The 22,962-nt window shown below is 42.2% G+C and overlaps 1 protein-coding gene across 2 annotated transcripts in view; it reads right to left on the minus strand.

Annotated features, from left to right (window-relative positions):
• The window catches only part of st6gal1 (ST6 beta-galactosamide alpha-2,6-sialyltranferase 1), a 131,130-nt gene that overhangs the window by 72,689 nt on the left and 35,479 nt on the right, over positions 1-22,962 (minus strand). For both annotated transcript variants that reach the window (XM_023968806.2, XM_023968807.2), the window contains exon 5: positions 16,429-16,693. In XM_023968806.2, the coding sequence (XP_023824574.1) occupies positions 16,429-16,693 (265 nt within the window). The remainder of the gene's footprint in view (positions 1-16,428; positions 16,694-22,962) is intronic.

Genomic DNA, 22,962 nt, shown 5'->3' on the forward strand with positions numbered 1-22,962 from the left:
CTCAATCATTCCTAAATGGAAGAAGTGTGGAACCACCAAGAGCAATCGGGGGAGAAGGGGCTTGGTCAGGGAGGTGACCAAGAACCCGATGGTAACTCTGACAGAGCTCTAGAGTTCCTCTGTGGAGTTGGGAGAACCTTACAGAAGGACAACCATCTCTGAAGCACTACTCCAATTAGGCCTTTATGGTAGGTAATTTATTGCTGTATTGAATCCCTGAGCTGTCAAAGTAAAAAAATATGTCATTCTGCTCCTGAAGATGTGGATGTCAATTCTCTGATTCAGAGGGGTTGGGTTAAATGCAGAAGACACATTTCAGATGAAGGCATTCAGTTGTACAACTGACTAGGTATCCCCCTTTCCCTAGTGTCCAGGTGGAAGCCACTCCTCAGCAAAGGCACATGAAAGCCCGCTTGGAGTTTGCCAAAAGGCACCTAAAGACTCCCAGACCATGAGAAACAAGATTCTCTGGTCTGATGAAACTCTTTGGCCTGAATGCCAACCGTCATGTCTGGAGGAAACCTGCCACCATCCCTACGGTGAAGTGTGATGGCAGCATCATCCTGTGGCAGTGTTTTTCATCAGCAGGGACTGGGTGTCTAGTCAGGACCGAGGGAAAGATGAATGGAGCAAAGTATAGAGAGATCCTTGATGAAAACCTGCTCCAGAGCGCTCAGGACCTCAGACTGGGGCGAAGGTTCACCTTCCAACAGGACAACGACTCTAAGCACACAGCCAAGACAACGCAGGAGAGGCTTCGGGACAAGTCTTTGAATGTCCTTGAGTGGCCCAACCAGAGGCCAGACTTTAACCCGATCGAACATCTCTGGAGAGACCTGAAAATAGCCGTGCAGCAACGCTCCCAATCCAACCTGACAGAGCTTGAGAAGATCTGCAGAGACGAATGGGAGAAACTCCACGAATACAGCTTTGCCAAGCTTGTAGCGTCATACCCAAGAAGACATGGGGCTGTAATCGCTGCCAAAGGTGCTTCAACAAAGTACTGAGTAAAGTGTCTGAATACTTATGTAAATGTCAATATTTCAGTTTTTCTCCCCAATTTTTTTTTGCTTTGTCATTATGGGGTATTGTGTGTAGATTCAGGGATTAAATATATATATTTTAGAATAACACTGTAACCCAACAAAATGTGGAAAAAGTCAAGGGGTACTTTCTGAAGGCACTGTATATAAAACACAGGGAAATCACGTTTTTGACTGCACTGGGCCTTTAATGTATTACGTTTATATACTAATTCTGAGCTCAATTTGACCAATGGCTTTTGTTAAGATTTGTGAAGTATTTTCAGCATTATTGTATTGGCAACAATGTAACCTTTATTTAACTACGCAAGTCAGTTAAGAACAAATTCTTATTTACAATGACGGCCTACCCCCACCAAACCTGGACAACAGGTTGTGCACCGCCCTATGGGACTCACAGTCAGAAAAAATCWGTCAGAAAAAATGGCAGTCAGAAAAAATGGCGCCGGAAGAAATGGCAGCAGTTTTACAGGCGCCCAACCAATTGTGCTATTYTGTGTTTTTTTGCACAATATTTGTAACTTATTTTGTACATAATGTTTCTGCAACCGTATCTTACGGCAAAAAAGAGCTTCTGAATATCAGGACAGCAATCACTCACCTCGGATTAGACAAAGATTTTTTCTACAACAAGCAGGACGCACAGGACATTCTCCAAACACCCAACAGGGCCGACATCCCCGTTATTCACAAGAGGAAGCGACACAGGTGTAACGAGTGTCGTCGTCGGATGAGGAATAATCGGACCGAAGCGCAGCGTGGTAAGTGTTCCTGCTTTTTATTTAAACTGAACACTATAACAAAATAACAAAGAGAATGAACGAAACCGAAACAGTCCTGTCAGGTGCAGAAACACAAAACATAAAATAACTACCCACAAAGCATCGGTGGGGAAAAGCTACCTAAGTATGGTTCCCAATCAGAGACAACGATAGTCAGCTGTCCCTGATTGAGAACCATACCCGGCCAAAACAAAGAAATACAAAACATAGAAAAAAGAACATAGAATGCCCACCCAAATCACACCCTGAACAAACCAAAATAGAGACATAAAAAGCTCTCTAAGGTCAGGGCGTGATAGCAGGTACAGAGGACAAAGAGCCGGATGCCTTGTGAGGACCCGGAGAAGGCGAGTGGGAAAGCTGCCGTTACAGTCAATACTACTCGCCAACGTGCAATCATTGGACAATAAATTAGACGAGGTACGATCACGAATATCCTACCAACGGGACATCAAAACCTGTAATATCCTAAGTTTCACGGAATCGTGGCTGAATGACGACATGGATATTCAGCTAGCGGGATATATGCTACACCAGCAAGATAGAACAGCACACTCAGGTAAGACGAGGGGGGGCGGTCTGTGCATATTTGTAAACAACAGCTGGTGCAAGAAATCTAAGGAAGTCTCTAGATTTTGCTCGCCTGAAGTAGAGTATATTGTGATAAATTGCAGGCCACACTACTTGCCTAGAGAGATTTCAGCTATACTTTTCGTGGCAGTTTATTTACCACCACAGACAGATACTGGCACTAAGACCGCACTCAGTCAGCTGTATAAGGAAATAAGCAAACATGAAACCACTCACCCAGAGGCGGCACTCCTAGTGGCCGGAGACTTTAATGCAGGGAAACTTAAATCAGTTCTACCAAATTTTTATCGATATGTTAAATGTGCAACCTGAGGGGGAAAAAAATCTAGATCACCTGTACTCCACACACAGAGACGCGTACAAAGCTCTCCCTCGCCCTCCATCTGGTAAATCCGACCACAACTCTATCCTCCTGATTCCTGCTTACAAGCTAAAATTAAAGCAGGAAGCACCAGTGACTCGGTCTATAAAAAAGTGGTCAGATGAAGCAGATGCTAAACTACAGGACTGTTTTGCTATCACAGACTGGAACATGTTCCGGGATTCTTCAGATGGCATTGAGGAGTACACCACATCAGTCACTGGCTTTATCAATAACTGCATCGAGGACGTCGTCCCCACAGTGACTGTACTTACATACCCCAACCAGAAGTAATGGATTACAGGCAACATTCACACTGAGCTAAAYGGTAGAGCTGCCGCTTGCAAGGTGCGGGACTCTAACCCGGAAGCTTACAAGAAATCCTGCTATGCCCTGCGACGAACCATCAAACAGGCAAAGTGTCAATACAGGGCTAAGATTGAATCATACTACACCGGCTCCGACGCTCGTCTTATGTGGCAGGGCTTGCAAACAATTACAGACCACAAAGGGAAGCACAGCCGTGAGCTGCCTAGTGACACGAGCCTACCAGACGAGGCAAGCAACACTGAGGCATGCATGAGAGCATCAGCTGTTCCAGACGACTGTTTGATCACGCTCTCCGTAGCCGACGTGAGTAAGACCTTTAAACAGGTCAACATACACAAGGCTGCGGGGCCAGACGGATTACCAGGACGTGTGCTCTGGGCATGTGCTGACCAACTGGCAGGTGTCTTCACTGATATTTTTAACATGTCCCTGATTTAGTCTGTAGACCACCATAGTCCCTGTGCCCAAGAACACAAAGGCAACCTGCCTAAATGACTACAGACCAGACCCATAGCACTCACGCCCGTAGTCATGACGTGCTTTGAAAGGCTGGTAATGGCTCATATCAACACCATCATCCCAGACACCCTAGACCCACTTCAATTTGCATACCGCCCAAACAGATCCACAGATGATGCAATCTCTATTGCACTCCACACTGCCCTTTCCCACCTGGACAAAAGGAACACTTATGTGAGAATGCTATTCATTGAATACAGCTCAGTGTTCAACACCATAGTACCCTCAAAGCTCATCACTAAGCTAAGGATCCTGGGACTAAACACCCTCCCTCTGCAACTGGATCCTGGACTTCCTGATGGGCTGCCCCCAGGTTGTGAGGTTAGGTAGCAACATCTGCCACGCTGATCCTCAACACTGGAGCTCCCCAGGGGTGCATGCTCAGTCCCCTCCTGTACTCCCTGTTCACCCACGACTGCATGGCCAGGCACGACTCCAACACCATCATTAAGTTTGTAGACGACACAACAGTGGTAGGCCTGATCACCGACAACGACGAGACAGCCTAWAGGGAGAAGGTCAGAGACCTGGCCGGGTGGTGCCAGAATAACAACCTATCCCTCAACATAACCAAGACCAGGACTACAGGAAAAGGAGGACCGAGCCCGGCCCAATTCTCATCGGTACCGGAGTGCCAAGTCTAGGCAAAAAAGGCTTCTCAACAGTTTTTACCCCCAAGCCGTAAGACTCCTGAACAGGTAATCAAATGGCTACCCGGACTACTGCGCCACTCGGGAGCAAAAGTATTCACACCCCTTGACTTATTCCACATTTTGTGTTACAGCCTGAATTTAAAATGGATTACATTTTGATTGTGTGTCACTGGCATACACACAATACCCCATAATGTCAAAGTGGAATTATGTTTTTGGAATTTGTTACAAATTAATTAAACATGAAGAGCTGAAATGTCTTGAATCAATAAGTATTCAACACCTTTGATATGGCAAGCCTAAATACGTTCAGGAGTAGAAATTTGCTTAACAAGTCACATAATAAGTTGCATGGATTTTTGATTGACTACCTTATCTCTGTACCCCAGTCAAGCAGTGAATTTCTAACACAGATTCAGATGGTGTACAAATACGCTGTATGTTTTTATTTAACCTTTATTTAACTAGGCAAGTCAGTTAAGAACAAATTCTTATTTACAATGACGGCCTAGGAACTGCCTTTGTTCAGGGTCAGAACTACAGATTTTTACCTTGTTAGCTCAGGGTTTCAATCTAGCAACCTTTCGGTTACTGGCCCAACACTCTAACCACTAGACGCCCCATATATACTGTATTTTATACCATCTATTGCATCTTGCCTATGCCGCTCGTTCATTGCTCATCCATAAATGTGGATATATATTCTTATTCCATCCCTTCACTTAGATTTGTTTGTATTGGGTAGTTGTTGTGAAATTGTTAGATTACTTGTTAGATATTGCTGCGCTGTCGGAACTAGAAGCACAAGCATTTCGCTACACTCGCAATAACATATGCTAACCATGTGTATGTGACCAATACAATTTGATTTGACGCAAACATTAACAGAATGATTGTGAATGAATGATTGCATAATGATGAACTGTTTAAGTACACAGCAGGAATGGTTAGTGGTTAGGAATGGAAGTTACTATTCTCTGTGCTGCACTTAACAATGCTCTGAAGTCTATTTTCCCCAGAGTTGAAGCAGCTTTGCCTGAACCAAAGGTAGGACAGCTCCACAAACTTCAACCAGGAGATTGGTTGGTCATCAAGGGCATCCGCAGAAATACTTGGCACCAACAGCACTGGACTGGTCCATTCCAGGTGCTCCTGACGACCCAGGCAGGTTGCAGAGAGGTCTACATGGGTTCACGCCAAGCATTGCAGCTGTTGTCTGGGTCCTGGGAGAAGTGGCCACAATGCAACTAAAGTATACAACACCAGCATAGTCCCACGGCGGGACTTAAATAACAGCCGCTCTATCTCTGAAGACCATCCAGTTTGATTTATTTTTTCCATATATTTTAACTGTGCTATTTCACAAAAGTTCTGAGCCTATATACATTTTACAGATACAGTGTGTTGTTTTTAGTCCCACCCTTCAGTTCCACTCAACTCCTCCCATCTATCTCTTAACACCATCCATTTTGATGACTATTTTCCATATTTTTCAACGGTGCTGTGATGTTTTACAAAAGTTCTGAACCTTTCTATTCTCATAGTTTCTACAGATTGTACATAAAAAATGTTTGCTAAAAGTATTATTTTATTATTGATTGATTGACTATGACTTTTCAAATCCCCCAGCAGTGCTATTTGCAGAGTTAGCTCCAGGTAAATGTTGCAATTCTACAGCCAATCCTGGACTTGTGACCAAAACCAAGCTAAATACAGTGGTTCCTTCTTTAAAAGTAGCATTATACTGCAGCACACCTTGCGGGCTGCTACAGCATTCTGTGGCACATTATTTAATTGGCAGCCATTTTTTCTGTTAATGCAAGTTAGTGCTAGTTTGACCACCAGAGGGCATCTTTGAGAATAATTTGATAGTCTTCCATATTGGCATTACCAGAGAATTTAAAAACGTTTTTGTAATAACATAGTATATGGGATTAATTTTAAGAAATTTTGCTTAATTAATTTGATAAATATCATGGTGTTTCTATTCCGAGAAAAATGTTTCGTTAGGATGGAATGTAAAATATGGTGCTGTACAGTGTGATGGTCGGGAGTAGGCTACAGCATAAGAGGATTGGAGGATTCTAAATTGTTTGCCTTCATTAGACAACTTTGTTCCAATATTTCAGTGATATTTATTCCCATAGTAATTCGTTATCGATCCATAACTAAATCAACATCTGCATTTTGAAAGACTATTTTTATTATTATTTTATTAACGAAAGCATAAAGATGCTGATGAAGAAATACAGTACTGTACAGTATATGCTTTTACATATGGAAAATAAAGCTTTTAGAAGATATAAGCCACCTGCATTTGTTTATTAGGCTACAGTGCAGTCTGACAAGTAAACATAGCCTACAATAGATACTGTAGTAAACATGGGAAAGTACCAAATTCCTTACATAAGGGAGAGCAGGCCATGTCTGTAGTACAGAATGCAGGCACACGGGAGACTGGGGTTCAATTCCCTGATGGGAAGGAAGAAGTTGGCTGTCCTTGTAAATAAGAATTTGTTCTTAACAGATTCCATATGTGTTATTTCATAATTGTGATGTCTTCACTATTATTCTACAATGTAGAATAATAAAGAAAAATCCTGGAATGAGTAGGTGTGTCCAAACGTTTGACTGGTAGTTAATATTAATTATGGTGTTTCTATTCCAAGAAAAATGAAAAACCCACTGGGTTCACGTTAGGATGGAACGGAAAATATGGCACTGTACAAAGTGACTGTCGGGAGTAGGCTACAATACTTGGCTATTTAGCTAAAGAATCTCTGTTTCATGCGGGCACACGGTAGACCGTGGTTAAATTACCCGACAGGGAGGAAGGAGTAAGCTGTACTTGTAAATAAGATTTTATTCTTAACTAACTTGCCTAGTCAAATAACTGACTTGTCTAGAGGTTACACTAAGAGCATAGCATTTCTGCACCCTAATTTTCAAATTTTTGTCTATCCAATACCCAAACAGAGATTAAGTGAAAATAAAAATCTCATTGATTTATCAAGACAAGTTATCATGCTGTTCTCAGAGCAGCGCAAAACAGTGATAAAATAGTTGTAGGTCTGGTCAGATGAAACAAAAATGTAGCTATTTGGCCATCAAGGAAAACGCTATGTCTGGCGCAAACCCAACACCTCTCATCACCCTAAGAACGCCATACCCACAGTGAAGCATGGTGGTGTCAGCATCATGCTGTGGAGATGTTTTTTGTCGACAGGGACTGGGAAACTGGTCAGAATTTAAGGAATGATGGATGGTGCTAAATACAGGGAAATTCTTGAGGGAAACCTGTTTCAGTGTTCCAGAGATTTGAGACTGGGATGGAGGTTCACCTTCCAGCAAGACAATGACCCTTAGCATACTGCTAAAGCAACACTCGAGTGGTTTAAGGGGAAACATTTAAATGTCTTGGAATGGTCTAGTCAAAGCCCAGACCTCCATCCATTTGAGAATAGGTGGTATGACTTAAAGATTGCTTTACACCAGCAGAACCCATCCAACTTGAAGGAGCTGTAGCAGTTTTGCCTTGAAGAAAAATCCCAGTGGCTAGATGTGCCAAGCTTATAGAGACATACCCCAAGAGACTTGCAGCTGTAATTGCTGCAAAAGGTGGCTCTACAAAGTATTGACTTTGGGGGGGGTGAATAGTTATGCTCTCTCAAGTTTTCAGTTTTTTTGTCTTATTTCTTGTTTGTTTCACAATAAACAATATTTTGCTTCTTCAAAGTGGTAGGCATGTTGTGTAAATCAAATGATACAAACCCCCCAAAAATCTATTTTAATTTCAGGGTTGTAAGGCAGCAATATAGGAAAAATGCCAAGGGGGTGAATACTTTCGCAAGCCACTGTATGTCAGAGAGGTGTTTCTGGGACCACATCGTTTCTCTCAAGGTAGGATTATAGCAATATTTTGTTACCTTTATGCCTATTTACATGTGTATTTCTATTATTGTACCTAATGRTTGCTGTTAGGCTAAATGTTTTTCTGTTTTTCTTCTCCAAATGCAGACAATGACCCAAAAACACACTGCCACCCGGGTTTGCATTGCAAATGAGGGCATACACTGGGTCAAGACGCCAGCAGAGTAAGTAGACATTTATGTAGTAAAATAAAGGTTAAATAAAAAACATGAATAAAAGACCTACAACACCTTTGGTAAAATATATTTTTCATCTCTACTTGTAGGTCTCCTGATTTAAACCCGATCTAACTTGTTTGGCATCAACTGAAAAAATGTATCCGTAGCTCTGACAAGCAAAGATGAACTGGTCAAGGCCATCAAGATGTTTTGGCTAGATGAATTGATGAAACAACAATGCAACAAATACATTGATCATCTCAGCAAGGTTTTACCTGTGGTCGTGGAGCTGGGTGGAAGTGCGACTAAAATGTAGTTTAAATAGTAACATCGCGCATTTTTAATGTATTTTTTCTCGTTATTTTATTAGCAAAAGCATAATGATGTTGGTGAGAAATACTGTACTGCTGTTTTGAGTAGAAATGTAACACTTTAGACTACTTAAGCATCGAATGCATTGCAAGTTGGTGATTTTCACTCAGTAGCCGGGCTATAAAAAGTCTATTGTCCTGCTAATAGGAAACTTTGCATGATGGGCTACACTTGTGAAAACAAATGTTTGAAAACCGTTTTGAAAATCCCTCCAGTTGTCCATCACTCCGTAAATAAAACACAGCATCTTTTTTACATTATTTTATTGTACCCACATGTCACAAATCATTTGTATCTACCTTTCCAATGACTTTTAGAGTTGGGATTTACAAATGTGAGCTTTCATTATTAGTTACATTGTTTAGTTCGAACGTGCAGACTTTTTTTCTTTAATGGTTGTTTTATGTAGGATGCTACATTTTTGACCAGTTGCGATTGTAAGTAGGCCTAATAAAAAAAATCCTACTCTATTAGGCTGTTTAGCCTCATAGCCTACTCTAGCCAGTTAAGTTATTGTATATGGGCCTAATGTTTATAAATATATTAAATACACTGCTCAAAAAATAAGGGAACACTTAAACAACACAATGTAACTCCAAGTCAATCAACCTTCTGTGAAATCAACTTGTCACTTAAGAAGCAACACTGATTGACATAAATTTCACATGCTGTTGGGCAATTGGAATAGACAACAGGTGTAATTTAGGCAATTAGCAAGACACCCCAATAAAGGAGTGGTTCTGCAGGTGGTGACCACAGACCACTTCTCAGTTCCTACGCTTCTGGCTGATGTTTTTGGTCACTTTTGAATGCTGGCGGTGCTCACTCTATGGTAGCATGAGACGGAGTCTACAACCCACAAAGTGGCTCAGGTAGTGCAGCTCTCCAGAATGGCACATCAATGCGAGTGTGGCAAGAAGGTTTGCTGTGTTGTCAGCGTAGTGTCCAGAGCATGGAGGCGTACAGGAGACAGGCAGTACATCAGGAGACGTGGAGGGAGCGTGGAGGAGGGCAACAACCCAGCAGAGGACCGCTACTCCGCCTTTGTTGCAAGGAGAGCAGGAGGAGCACTGCCAGAGCCTGCAAAATGACTCCAGCAGGCCACAAATGTGCATGTGTGTCCTGCTCAAACGCTGTCAGAACAGGACTCCATGAGGGTGGTATGAGGGTCCAATCGTCCACAGGTGGGGGTTGGTTGCTTACAGCCCAACACCGTGGCAGGACGTTTGGCATTTGCCAGAGAACTAATCAAGATTGGCAAATTCGCCACTGCGCGCCCTGTTGCTCTTTCACAGAGTGAAAGCAGGTTTCACACTGAGCACATGTGACAGACGTGACAGTCTGGAGAGCGCCGTGGAGAGAACGTTCTGCGTTTGCCTGCAACATCCTCCAGCATGACCGTTTGGCGGTGGGTCAGTCATGGTGGTGGGTGGCATTTCTTTGGGGGCTGCACAGCCTTCATGGGCTCGGCCAGAGGTAGCCTGACTGCCATTAGGTACCGAGATGAGAATCCTTCAGACCCCTTGTGAGACCATATGCAGGTGCGGTTGGGTTCCTATAATGCAAGACAATGCTGAGACTTTATGTGGCTGGAGTGTGTCAGCAGTTCCTGCAAGAGGAAGGCATTGATGCTATGGACTGGCCCCGGTTCCCCGACCTGAATCAATGAGCACATCTGGGAATCATGTCTCGCCCATCCACCAATGGCCACGGTTGCACCACAGACGTCCAGGAGTTGGCGGATGCTTTTAGTCCAGGTCTGGAGGAGATCCCTCAGAGGACCATCGCCACTTCATCAGGAGCAATGCCCAGGCGTTGTAGGGAAGGTCATACAGGCACGTGGAGGCCACCACACTACTGAGCCTATTTTGACTTGTTTTAAGGACATTACATCAAAGTTGGATCAGCCTGTAGATGTGGTGTTTCCACTTTAATTTGAGTGTGACTCCAATCCAGACCTCCATTGGTTATAAATTTGATTTCCATTGATCATTTTTGTGTGATTTTGTTGTCAGCACATTGAACTATATAAGAAAAGTATTTAAGTAAGAAATTTTCATTCATTCAGATCTTAGGATGTGTTATTTTAATGTTCCCTTTATTTTTTGAGCAGTTGTATATATATACAAATACAGTGGGGAGAACAAGTATTTGATTACACTGACAATTTTGCAGGTTTTTCCTACTTACAAAGCATGTAGAGGTTGTAATTTTTTATCATAGGTACACTTCAACTGTGAGAGAAGAACTAAACAAAAATCCAGAAATCACATTGTATGATTTTAAAGTAATTAATTTGCATTTTATTGCATGACATAAGGTATTTGATACATCAGAAAATATTTTGGTACAGAAACTTTAGTTTGCAATTACAGAGATCATTCTTCCTGTAGTTCTGGACCAGTTTGCACACACTGCAGGCAGGTGTTTGGCCCACCTCTCCAACAGACTTCTCCAGATCTTTCAGGTTTCGGGGCTGTCGCTGGGCTACGGACTTTCGGCTCCTCCAAAGATTTTCTATTGGGTCTAGGTCTGGAGACTGACTGGCTAGGGCACTCCAGGACCTTGAGATGCTTCTTACGGAGCCACCTCCTTAGTTGCCTCGGCTGTGTGTTTCGGGTCGTTGTCATGCTGAAAGACAGCCACGACCCATCTTCAATGCTCTTACTGAGGAAGGAGTTGTGTTGGTCAAGATCTCGCGAACATGGCCCCATCCTCCTCCCCTCAAACGGTGAGCCGTCCTGTCCCTTTGCAGAAAAGCATCCCCAAAGAATGATGTTTCCACTCCATGCTTCACGGTTGGGATGGTGTTTCTTGGGGTTGTACTCATCCTTCTATTCCCAAACGGAGTGGAGTTTAGAGCAAAAAGCTTCTATTTTTTGTCTCATCAGACCACATGACCTTCTCCCATTCCTCCTCTGGATGATCCAGATGGTCATTGCAAACTTCAGAGGGCCTGGACATGCGCTGGCTTGTGAGCAGGGGGACCTTGCGTGCGCTGCAGGATTTTAATCCATGGCCGGCGTAGTGTGTTACTAATTGGTTTTCTTTGAGACTGTGGTCCTCTGCTTCTCTTCAGTCTGAGGTCCTGCGTTAGTTCTGGGCTGATCCCTCACATCTCTCATGATCATTGATGCCCCACGAGGTGAGATCTTGCATGGAGCCCCAGACCGAGGGTGATTGACCGTCATCTTGACTTCTTCCATTTTCTAAATATTGTGCCAACAGTTGTTGCCTTCTCACAAGCTGCTTGGCTATTGTCCTGTAGCCCATCCAGCCTTGTACAGGTCTACAATTTACCCTGTTGCCTTACCAGCCTCTCTGTCTTGGCCATTGTGGAGAGGTTGAGTCTGTTTGATTGAGTGTGTGGACAGGTGTCTTTTATACAGGTAACGAGTTCAAACAGGTCAGTTAATACAGGTAAGTGAGTGGAGAACAGGAGGGCTTCTTAAAGAAAATTAACCAGGTCTTGTGAGAGCCGGAATTCTTACTGGTTGGTAGGTTGATCAATACTTATGTCATGCAATAAAATGCAAATTATTATTAAAAATCAATACATGTGATTTTTGGATTTTTGTTTTAGATTCCGTCTCTTAAGTTGAAGTGTACCTATGATAAAAATGACAGACCTCTACATGCTTTGTAAGTAGGAAAACCTGCAAAATCGGCAGTGTATCAAATACTTGTTCTCCCCACTGTATATATATTTTTCAGAACATTAACCCTGTGTAGGTAGATGTGGAAAGGTAGATACAAATTATTTGTTGTGAGTTGGGGAGGAGGGGTTTCACACCTAGCTCAAGATGAGGGGGGTTCACACCTAGCTCGAATAGTCTATTGTTCAGCTAATAGCCCATCCTAGAAACGCTGTTAGCAGAATTCACAGCCTGTTACGCTTGTGAAAAACGAATAATAATACTTTTCCCCCTTTTCACATGTTAAAGATTCCAAAATAGAACGTTTTTTTTAGCCACAATCGGCCCCAACCCCAATTAATACATTTGGTTACAGTCGATAGCGTACTGGACTTCGGGCTAGAATGTTGAGGGTTTGAAACCTGCTCCCTGCTTGTTTCATTACATTATTATGCCGGTCTCAGGGCAAATAGCCTGGATTGTTACTCCCGTCTCGTTCCTTGCCCTCTTCCACGCGTCAAATAGTAATATGCTTTAAACCGCTCTGGTGACAAACACATTTTGCTGCCCTGTTTTCAATCGTCCACATGGCTGGGAGAACCTCCTCAGATTAATGTAGATGAATGGAGTTAGATATGCATAGGAAGTGTAGTGTACTGTTTTTTTCTGTATATATGAATTACAAATCAGCCTTTACTTAAATCATGTTTCTAGTCTATTGCATAGTTACAATATGTAATCATTGATGTCCCAGGAGCAGGAGTGGTAAACACTATTGAAGTGTATAATTGTAATACATACATACATACATACATGCAGACACAGGGTTATTCAAAGAATGGAGTTTGATACATCTGGTATTGGACATGACTGAAAAAAAACTTGCTAAATAGCGATTTTCGTAAATTAACTTTGTGACAAAAAATATGCACAATTGTTTGTCTCTACATTAACAAACAGATTCCTCTCAATTGTATTTTTTTTTTGACTCGTTATGATGTTATAACTACTTACATTTGCTTCCACTGTAATGTTTTTGCCAGACATCTTTGCTGAAGAAAGTCACCAGCAACGGGTGAAATAACGTCAAATTCGTCATTGGAACCACTCGATATGATTTGTCATATAAAAACCTTGGGACCCAAATGCATAATGAGTGCTCTAACTCTCCCCTGCGGTCGTCTGGAGCAATGAAGCCGTGGCGCTGGGTACCTCTAAGTCCCGCGGCGTAAGCTCGCAACTTTTAAAGGAGGAACCACTGTYTAGACAGTACCAAAACAAATGATCAAATGATTCTGTCTCGTCGCAGCAAAATCTGCAGAGCTGGAATGGTTGTATCATGGACCTAAATACAGAATTGTGTTATTTGGATTTATGGTTCATGAGAAGACGTTTTTCAAAATGTCCAAGATAGAGGAAAATCTATTCTGACGGACCTTATGGGTCCTTGAGGCAAATTTGTTCAGCATGAGGAAAGACCCCTACATACACCGTTTCAAGTCTCTGGGTCAAACAGAGTGGCAGATGAGGGTATAAGTGAGACTGCTTATGCAGTGCCACCTATAGGCTAGTCGGTGTCATTCATTTTGACCAAGTTACACATGGCCTCTAGTTTCTGTGTGCCATTAGAAAAAAAGTTACCAATCATTGACCATATAAAGTGAACCCCTAAAAATATTTACATATTACCCTGCGTCCTTTTCTGCAGGTGAAGTTTTGATTTAAAATATTATGTTGTTTCTCATATGTTGCTAATATTTTCGCTCAGAATTGTACATCTCAAATAATGTCTTACAAGTATACTTACTTTACTTGAAGTGCCTAGAAGTTCACTTAGTTGACTTTTTTATAGTACTCTAACACAACTTTAGTGTATTTAATACAACTTAATATGTTCTAAACTAACACTATATACTGTAAGTACACATTAAATACATGTATGTATTACAGCACTTGACATTAACTTTTTTTAGCCACTTGTCCATCAGACAAGTAGGATTGATTTTTTACTTGTCCGAAAGCTCAAGTCATTTGTCCAAAGGAAAAATATATATAATCTGTATGACCATGGGACGAAACGGTGACTGAAAATTGTGTTGTATCACGCAAGGAACCACTTCACAAAATAAAATGCATTATTATCACTGGTATTGACAATGGAAGGCTGCTGGGTCTCTGTTCTCAAGTATTATAAATCCTGCCATTGTAGCCTTCAGCAAGGCACTTAACCCCCCACAAAGTAAAATACTGCACTGACAGGCTAATATATAAAACATATGTGGCCAACCCTCCATCTGGAGAGCTACTGGGTGTGCAGGTTTTTGGTCCAACCCTGCAAAAACACACCCGAGTCAACGTTTCAACTGTTGAGCAGCTGATTTTTTACAATGTGTTAGAGCAGGGCTGGTACAAAAACATGCACACCTAGTAGCTGTCCAGGACTATCCTGGAGGGTGGTTGGCGACCCTGCAACATTACAATTACAACCAAATACTATTTATGTCTTTATTAAATAATTCCCTCATTCAATGAACCAGGGATGAAAKGGTAAGGTGGGCAACTTCAAAGCAAGGTAGCTAACGAAGACATGTTAATCTATTTGTAAGGGTAAAATATTATGTTTTCAGGGGAGATCTTGACAGTATAGGAGTTACTGTACTTGTCAATTAGGTTATTCTAAGAATACTTTTTACTGAATAGAAGAGAATCCCAGCTTTCCAAGGGTTTCAGAATTATTTCTCAACACCAAATTTAGAGTGCTTGAGAGAGTATGCGAGAGTATGCTGCATTGGTTTCATCAACTGTGCACCCGTATCAACTTTGTGACGGCCATTTAAGGCTGTACATGAGTGCCAATGGAAAGTTGTTTACGGCATTGGACATGACAATGACATTAATACATGCTAATAGCTAAATAGTTAAATAGTGAGATAACCAGTGAAATACTGGCACGCATGCATGTGATGCACACACTATGACATTTCCAGGATTTTCATTGCTGACCAAATAGTTGCTATAACTGGGCAAATAACTCACTAACTAGCAATGAATATCAACAAAAGTGCACACGCTTGCTTTTGTCTCTAAAACACATCTCGAGACTGCATGATTGAAAGACCGCTCATGCCTGTCAATGCAGACCTACAATAGTTATACTGCATTGCGCTCTGTAAAAATTGGGAGGACAGTGGTCAACACATCGCATCCAGGGGACACTAATTAAATTCTGTTCCGAGTAGGCTAATTGTTTGATACTGTGATTATTTATTTTTTTACTTTTCCATTTGGACAACTTAAATCTATAATCTGCTTGTCCGGCATACTTGCCCCAGGGAAGCGGACAAGCGTTAACGTCAATCCCAGCGTTAGTACATTAGAAATCTAAAAATAAGTATACATGTAGTCATATGTGGCTCAGTTGGTAGAGCATGGTGCTTGTAACGTCAGGATTGTGGGTTTGATTCCCATGGGGGACCAGTATGAAAATGTAGGCAATCTGTAAATTGCTCTGGATAAGAGCGTCTGCTAAAATGTAAATAAAACATGTTTACCATGTACAATTATGTTGCAACTAAAAGAGTGCTCCGAAGATAATTAAAGTGCACTTCTAGTATAAATGGGATATGCTAGTGACATTCTTAACACACTTCTGATGCAAAAAGAAATCCAAAATAGCCTAATRTTCATGACTAATGTTCAAATTTAGACGTCAAYACAGTATCAAGGTTCTGGTCTAATGTTTCTAAAAATGTTAGGCATAATCGTGTTCATGGAACGCTCAACTAGCCTTACAKCTCACAGATTWGGGTGMTTTMACTYTTGMTGTAACCAAAAATGTTGGTTCCATACTACTTGACAATAGCTTTCAGTGTCAGTAAAAGTATATTTTAAGTGTGTATAGAGTACATTTCAAATGATGTCTTACAAGTACATTTACAGTAGTATACTTTAAGTGGGGTGATTTTAGTACCTAGAAGTACACTTAGGTGACTTTTAATAGTACGATAACACAACTTCTATACAACTTTAATGTGTTTAGTACAACAACACTTACCAATCTCCTTGCCCAGTCCAGAGTAGCGTAGTGACCCAGCCGACGATACCACTGCACAGCTCTTGTAGGGTCCAAGGTCAGAGGTTATGGGTTGTAGGGGCAGCTGGTACGCCCAGGGCAGAGAGGAGAAGGGCTCGAGGTCAGGGGTCAGGGTCGCAACTTCTACCTTGTACTTCAGCTGGCACAGCAACTCTGAGCCGCTCAGTTTAGGACGAGTGGCCACGCCCCCAGGACCAGAGAACTCCACACCATACTTATTCATCGCCTGAGAGAGAGAGACAGATGATGGTGAAAGGGAACGGTAATGTCGATGGAGAAGAAGATTGGGGAGATGGAGAAGAAGATGGGGGAGATGGAGAAGAAGAGAGGCAGTTGGAAAGAGGGACAAAAGAGAAAAGATACATATAAAAGTTGCAGATAACTTTGGACAAAAAATATGAAATAAATCCAGTTTTCTGTTTCCATCTTTCTTGGAAATCTCTCCGAGCTAGCACATTTGGTTCCTTGTAAGTCGTGGGAACGTATGTTTTTGGTTTCACATTGGTTGTGGGAACAAAGCCATATGTTTCCTGYCGTTCCGAGAACAGAAGTGGAAAGGTTGCCTGGGAGGTTTTATTAACGCTCTGAAAATGAAAATTCTAGGTTATTTGGAGGTTTTTGAATAACTTCACTGAATGTTTCAAGACTTTTATTAACACTGCTTGTTTATTTGTGTTAACTTWAAAAAAAAWWWTMTACACAGGCATTAATCATGCAAAAACATGTATTTTTTATTGTAACACGGCATTCAAACCTATAATATTCTGTTCCCTATTCATGGAGTTAGTCCACTGCACCACCAGGACGGCGCTAGCATGCCCTCTTTCATTCACAGATACAACGTTTTCATTTTAGTCTATTCAAACAGACCCCGTTTCAAAGGAAACAAGCACTCATTAAGACCAGGTGTGGCCAATTAGTGGGTGCGGCCAACACACCTGAACACACTTAACAAGTTAAAGGATAGAGAAAGTTGTGTTGATGATGATAAGAACGGAATCTAAATGTTTTTAAATAACATTCTTAGAACGTTTTCTGAACGTTACAAAAGTTTTCTAATGGTTTTTATGTAACGTTTCCTTAACGTTCTCGGAGCAGTTTGATTACCTGACTTTCAAACGGCAATCGACAGTTGAAACAATAACAAATTGTACTTGATAGAGTCCAAGATGGCGTAGCAGTGCAGACGTGCTTTGTTCGTCCTCTCGAGTACTTTTGTATTTTTRGTCCTTTTTTGTATATATTTCAATCTCTTTTCGATTTTAAATCAATTATACCTTCCGGTAACCTGCCTCACCCAATGTGATACGGAACCGCTATTATTTTTTATTTTTAGACCTTATAACCAGAAGCTAACCAGCTAATTAGCTACAAGCTATTTAGTCTTGATAGCCACTGCTAGCGGCCTTTACCTTCTGCACAGATACRAGCCCTTTCTTTAGCCTGGATAATACTCACCAACCTACCAGTATCGGACTGTTTCTCCACTACAACGCCAGATTCCTGCCGTAAACCCTGGACCATTACTCCTGATCTTCACAGCTAGCTACCTGCCACGGAGTGACCCAGTACCAAAGCTATCCCTGAGCCATGCCCACCTCCCGGCCTACTCAATTGTTCACCCGGACTCCACCCAAACATGGCTAGAATCCACTACTCCACCGGATCCTTGCCGTAAGCTTGATGTCTTATCCGTTGTTGTCTTAACTAGCTCTCCCAATCAACACCTGTGATTGCTTTATGCCTCGCTTTATGTCTCTCTCAAATGTCAATATGCCTTGTATACTGTTGTTTAGGTTAGTTATCATTGTTTTAGTTTACAATGGAGCCCCTAGTGTCACTCATCATACCTCTTATACCTCCTTTGTCCCACCTCCCACACATGCTGTGACCTCACCCATTATAACCAGCATGTCCAGAGATGCAACCTCTCTTATCATCACTCAGTGCCTGGGCTTARATCCGCTGTACCGCACCCCACCATACCCATGTCTGCACATTATGCCCTGAATCTATTCTACCATGCCCAGAAATCTTTGTCCCCAACGCTCTAGAAGACCAGTTTTGATAGAGGTAAACCCAGGCCCTGCGTGTCCCCAGGCACCCTCATTTGTTGACTTCTGTGATAGAAAAAGCCTTGGTTTCATGCATGTTAACATCAGAAGCCTCCTCCCTAAGTTTGTTTTACTCACTGCTTTAGCACACTCCGCAAACCCTGAAGTCCTTGCCCTGTCTGAATCCTGGCTTAGGAAGGCCACCAAAAATTCTGAGCTTTCCATACCCAACTACAACATTTTCCGTCAAGATAGAACTGCCAAAGGGGGAGGAGTTGCAATCTACTGCAGAGATAGCCTGCAAAGTCTATACCCAAACAGTTCGAACTTCAAATTTTTAAAATGAATCTCTTCAGAAATAAGTCTCTCACTGTTGCCGCCTGTTATCGACCCCCCTCCGCTCCCAGCTGTGCCCTGGACACCATATATGAATTGATCGCCCCCCATCTAGCTTCAGAGTTCGATCTGTTAGGTGACCTAAACTGGAATATGCTTAACACCCCGGCAGTCCTACAATCTAAGCTAGATGCCCTCAGTCTCACACAAATCATCAAGGAACCCACCAGGTACAACTCTAAATCCGTAAACATGGCCACCCTCATAGACATTATCCTGACCAACTTGCCCTCCAAATACACCTCTGCTGTTTTCAATCAAGATCTCAGCGATCACTGCCTCATTGKCTGTATCCGTTATGGGTCCGCGGTCAAACAACCACTCCTCATCACTGTCAAACGCACCCTAAAACACTTCTGCGAGCAGGCCTTTCTAATCGACCTGGCCCGGGTATCCTGGAAGGATATTGACCTCATCCCATCAGTCGAGGATGCCTGGTCGTTCTTTAAAAGTATTTTCCTCACCATCTTAGATAAGCATGCCCCTTTCAAAAAAATGCAGAACTAAGAACAGATATAGCCCTTGGTTTACTACAGACCTGACTGCCCTTGACCAGCACAAAAACGTCTTGTGGCAGACTGCAATAGCATCGAATAGTCCCCGCGATATGCAACTGTTCAGGGAAGTCAGGAACCAATACACGCAGTCAGTCAGGAAAGCAAAGGCCAGCTTTTTCAAGCAGAAATTTGCATCCTGTAGCTCTAACTCCAAAAGGTTTTGGGACACTGTAAAGTCCATGGATAACAAGAGCACCTCCTCCCAGCTGCCCACTGCACTGAGGCTAGGTAACACGGTCACCACCGATAAACCCATGATAATGGATTGCAATTTCAATAAGCATTTCTCTACGGCTGGCCATGCCTTCCTTCTGGCTACTCCAACCCTGGCCAACAGCTCCGCTATGCAATCCATTTTCCGAGCCGGTCACGGGTGCACCTCAGCCACGCTCAAGGTACTAAACGATATCATAACCMCCATCGATAAAAGACAMTACTGTGCAGCCGTCTTCATCGACCTGGCCAAGGCTTTCGACTCTGTCAATCACCATATTCTTATCAGCAGACTCAATAGCATTGGTTTCTCTAATGACTGCCTCGCCTGGTTCACCAACTACTTTGCAGACAGAGTTCAGTGGGTCAAATCAGAGGGCCTGTTGTCCGGACCTCTGGCAGTCTCTATGGGGATACCACAGGGTTCAATTCTCGGGCAGACTCTTTTCTCTGTATATATCAACGATGTCGCTCTTGCTGCAGGTGATTCCCTGATCCACCTCTACGCAGACGACACCATTCTGTTTACTTCTGGACCTTCCTTGAATACTGTGCTAACTAACCTCCAAACGAGCTTCAATGACATACAACACTCCTTCTGTGGCCTCCAACTGCTCTTAAACGCTAGTAAAACCAAATGCATAATTTTCAACCATTCGCTGCCCGCACCCGCCCGCCCGACTAGCATCACCACCCTGGACGGTTCTGACCTAGAATATGTGGACAACTATAAATACCTAGGAGTCTGGCTAGACTGTAAACTCTCCTTCCAGACTCATATTAAACATCTCCAATCSAAAATCAAATCTAGAATTGGCTTTCTATTTCGCAACAAAGCCTCCTTCACTCACGCCGCCAAACTTACCCTAGTAAAACTGACTATCCAGCCGATCCTCGACTTCGGCGATGTCATCTACACAGTAGCTTCCAATACTCTACTCAGCAAACTGGATGCAGTCTATCACCGTGCCATCCGTTTTGTTACCAAATCACCTTATACCACCCACCACTGCGAGCTGTATGCTCTAGTCGGCTGGCCCTCGCTACATATTCATCGCCAGACCCACTGGCTCCAGGTCATCTATAAGTCTATGCTAGGTAAAGCTGCGCCTTATCTCAGTTCACTAGTCACGATAACAACACCCACCCGTAGCACACGTTCCAGCAGGTATATCTCACTGATCATCCCCAAAGCCAACACCACATTTGGCCGCCTTTCCTTACAGTTCTCTGCTGCCAGTGACTGGAACGAATTGCAAAAATCGCTGAAGCTGGAGACTTATATTCCCTCACCAACTTTAAACATCAGCTATCTGAGCAGCTAACCGATCGCTGCAGTTGTACATAGTCCATCTGTAAATAGCCCACCCAATCTACCTACCTCATCCCCATACTGTTTTTATTTACTTTTCTGATCTTTTGCACACCAGTATCTCTACTTGCACATCATCATCTGCTCATTTATCACTCCAGTGTTAAMCTGCTAAATTGTAATTCTTCGCTACTATAGCCTATTTTATTGCCTACCTCCTCATGCCTTTTGCACACACTGTAAACAGACTCTTTTTTTCTACTGTGTCATTGACTTTATTGTGTTATTGGCTTGTTTATTGTTTATTCCATGTTATTCCATGTGTAACTCTGTGTTGTTGTCTGTGTCACACTGCTTTGCTTTATCTTGGCCAGGTCGCAGTTGTAAATGAGAACTTGTTCTCAACTAGCCTTTCTTGTTAAATTAAGGTGAAATAAAATAAAAAAAAATWAAAAAACTTCCCGCCACTGTTTCGCTAAAAAACTGAGGGATGGGGCTCGAAAAATGGAACTCTCAAATTCATAGACAGAGCTATCCATGAGCAAGGACTGACTATCCATGATACAGTGGTTCCTCAATTAAATGTTTTGAAATTATGCCTCYGGACCTTGTGGTTTTGTACGTTACCCTGCGTCACTGCTTCATTGCTCCAGACCACCGCAAGGGGGAGTTAGAGCACTGATTCTGCTTTTTCTGACCTAATGTGTCTCTACCTGACAATGAATTGGGTGATATAAACCGAATAGAAAGTGATAATTGTTCACGACTTCAAAATTGAATTTTTTGAACTGAATGATGAGGATGAAGAAGGTGATTGAATATAGAACAATACTGTAAGAATTGCTATTCCTCTGTCCTGCCCGAAAAAAAACCACTTGTTTCTACTTGGTCAGAAGGAGCTGTAACTGGACTGTAGCATATTACTTACTAAAACTGTTGTTACACTAAGGTATTTATTCTAAGAAAAACGAATATGTTCAATTATACTCCATGATATATGTGTTGACTGAATATAAGCAGCAAGTGGTGTCTGCTAAATGATCAAGTTGATGGCGCAGGCACATAGCCTCGGGCACCTACATAAAGCTGAGTGACTCACTCATTCATGGCTTTGGATCAAAATAAGTACCAACATTCTTTCTGATAGTCTGGAAGTGAAAAATAGAAAATAGAAGTGATTATAAAAGTCACGACTCTACAATTGATCTCTAGTTTTGGTCTCAAATAAGCACGGTCTGTGAAGAGCAATTAACTKAAATAAGCGGAGAGTCAGGTGGAGAGCGACCTGTTTAAATTATATGAGAAAAAATATATATATTTTAGTTGGAATGGCAAGCCAGACAAATTTTAAAGGGCATATTGTCTGCTTCTACATCTGCATTGCTTGCTGTTTGAGGTTTTAGGTTGGGTTTCTGTACAGCACTTTGAGATATCAGCTGATGTAAGAAGGGCTTTATAAATAAATTTGATTTGATATTGTCTCACCCTATGTTCAAGAATGGCCTTTTTCCCTTTATTCKGATTACAACCGCTCACTTTAAGTTATTTGAAAATTAAATAATACCTAAAATTTAAAAAAATGTAAACAAGGACTTGAAAATGAGATTGTGTACTCCGCAAACAACGTTTCCAGTCCAAGAATGAGAGCGGTAAATTACTGTAATTAATACATTCATTCAATACATTGGAATACAAAAGAAGCCATCCATCCATCCATTATGGACTAWTAGCAGGACAATAGACTCTTTCCAAGGAGGAGGGTAGGGGGAGAATTGTATTGTCAATTTCTCAAGCCAAAATATCTTGATGGCCTTGACCAGTTCATCTTTGCTTGTACTGTAGGCTTGGCAGAGTTACGGATGAATGTTTTCAGTTGATGCCAAACAAGTTCGATCGGGTTTAAATCAGGAGACTTACATGTAGAGATGAAAAAAATATTAGTAGATATACTGTAGGRCTACCG

The sequence above is a fragment of the Salvelinus sp. IW2-2015 genome, linkage group LG23 (assembly GCF_002910315.2).
Source record: "Salvelinus sp. IW2-2015 linkage group LG23, ASM291031v2, whole genome shotgun sequence".
Classification (NCBI taxonomy): Eukaryota; Metazoa; Chordata; class Actinopteri; order Salmoniformes; family Salmonidae; genus Salvelinus; species Salvelinus sp. IW2-2015.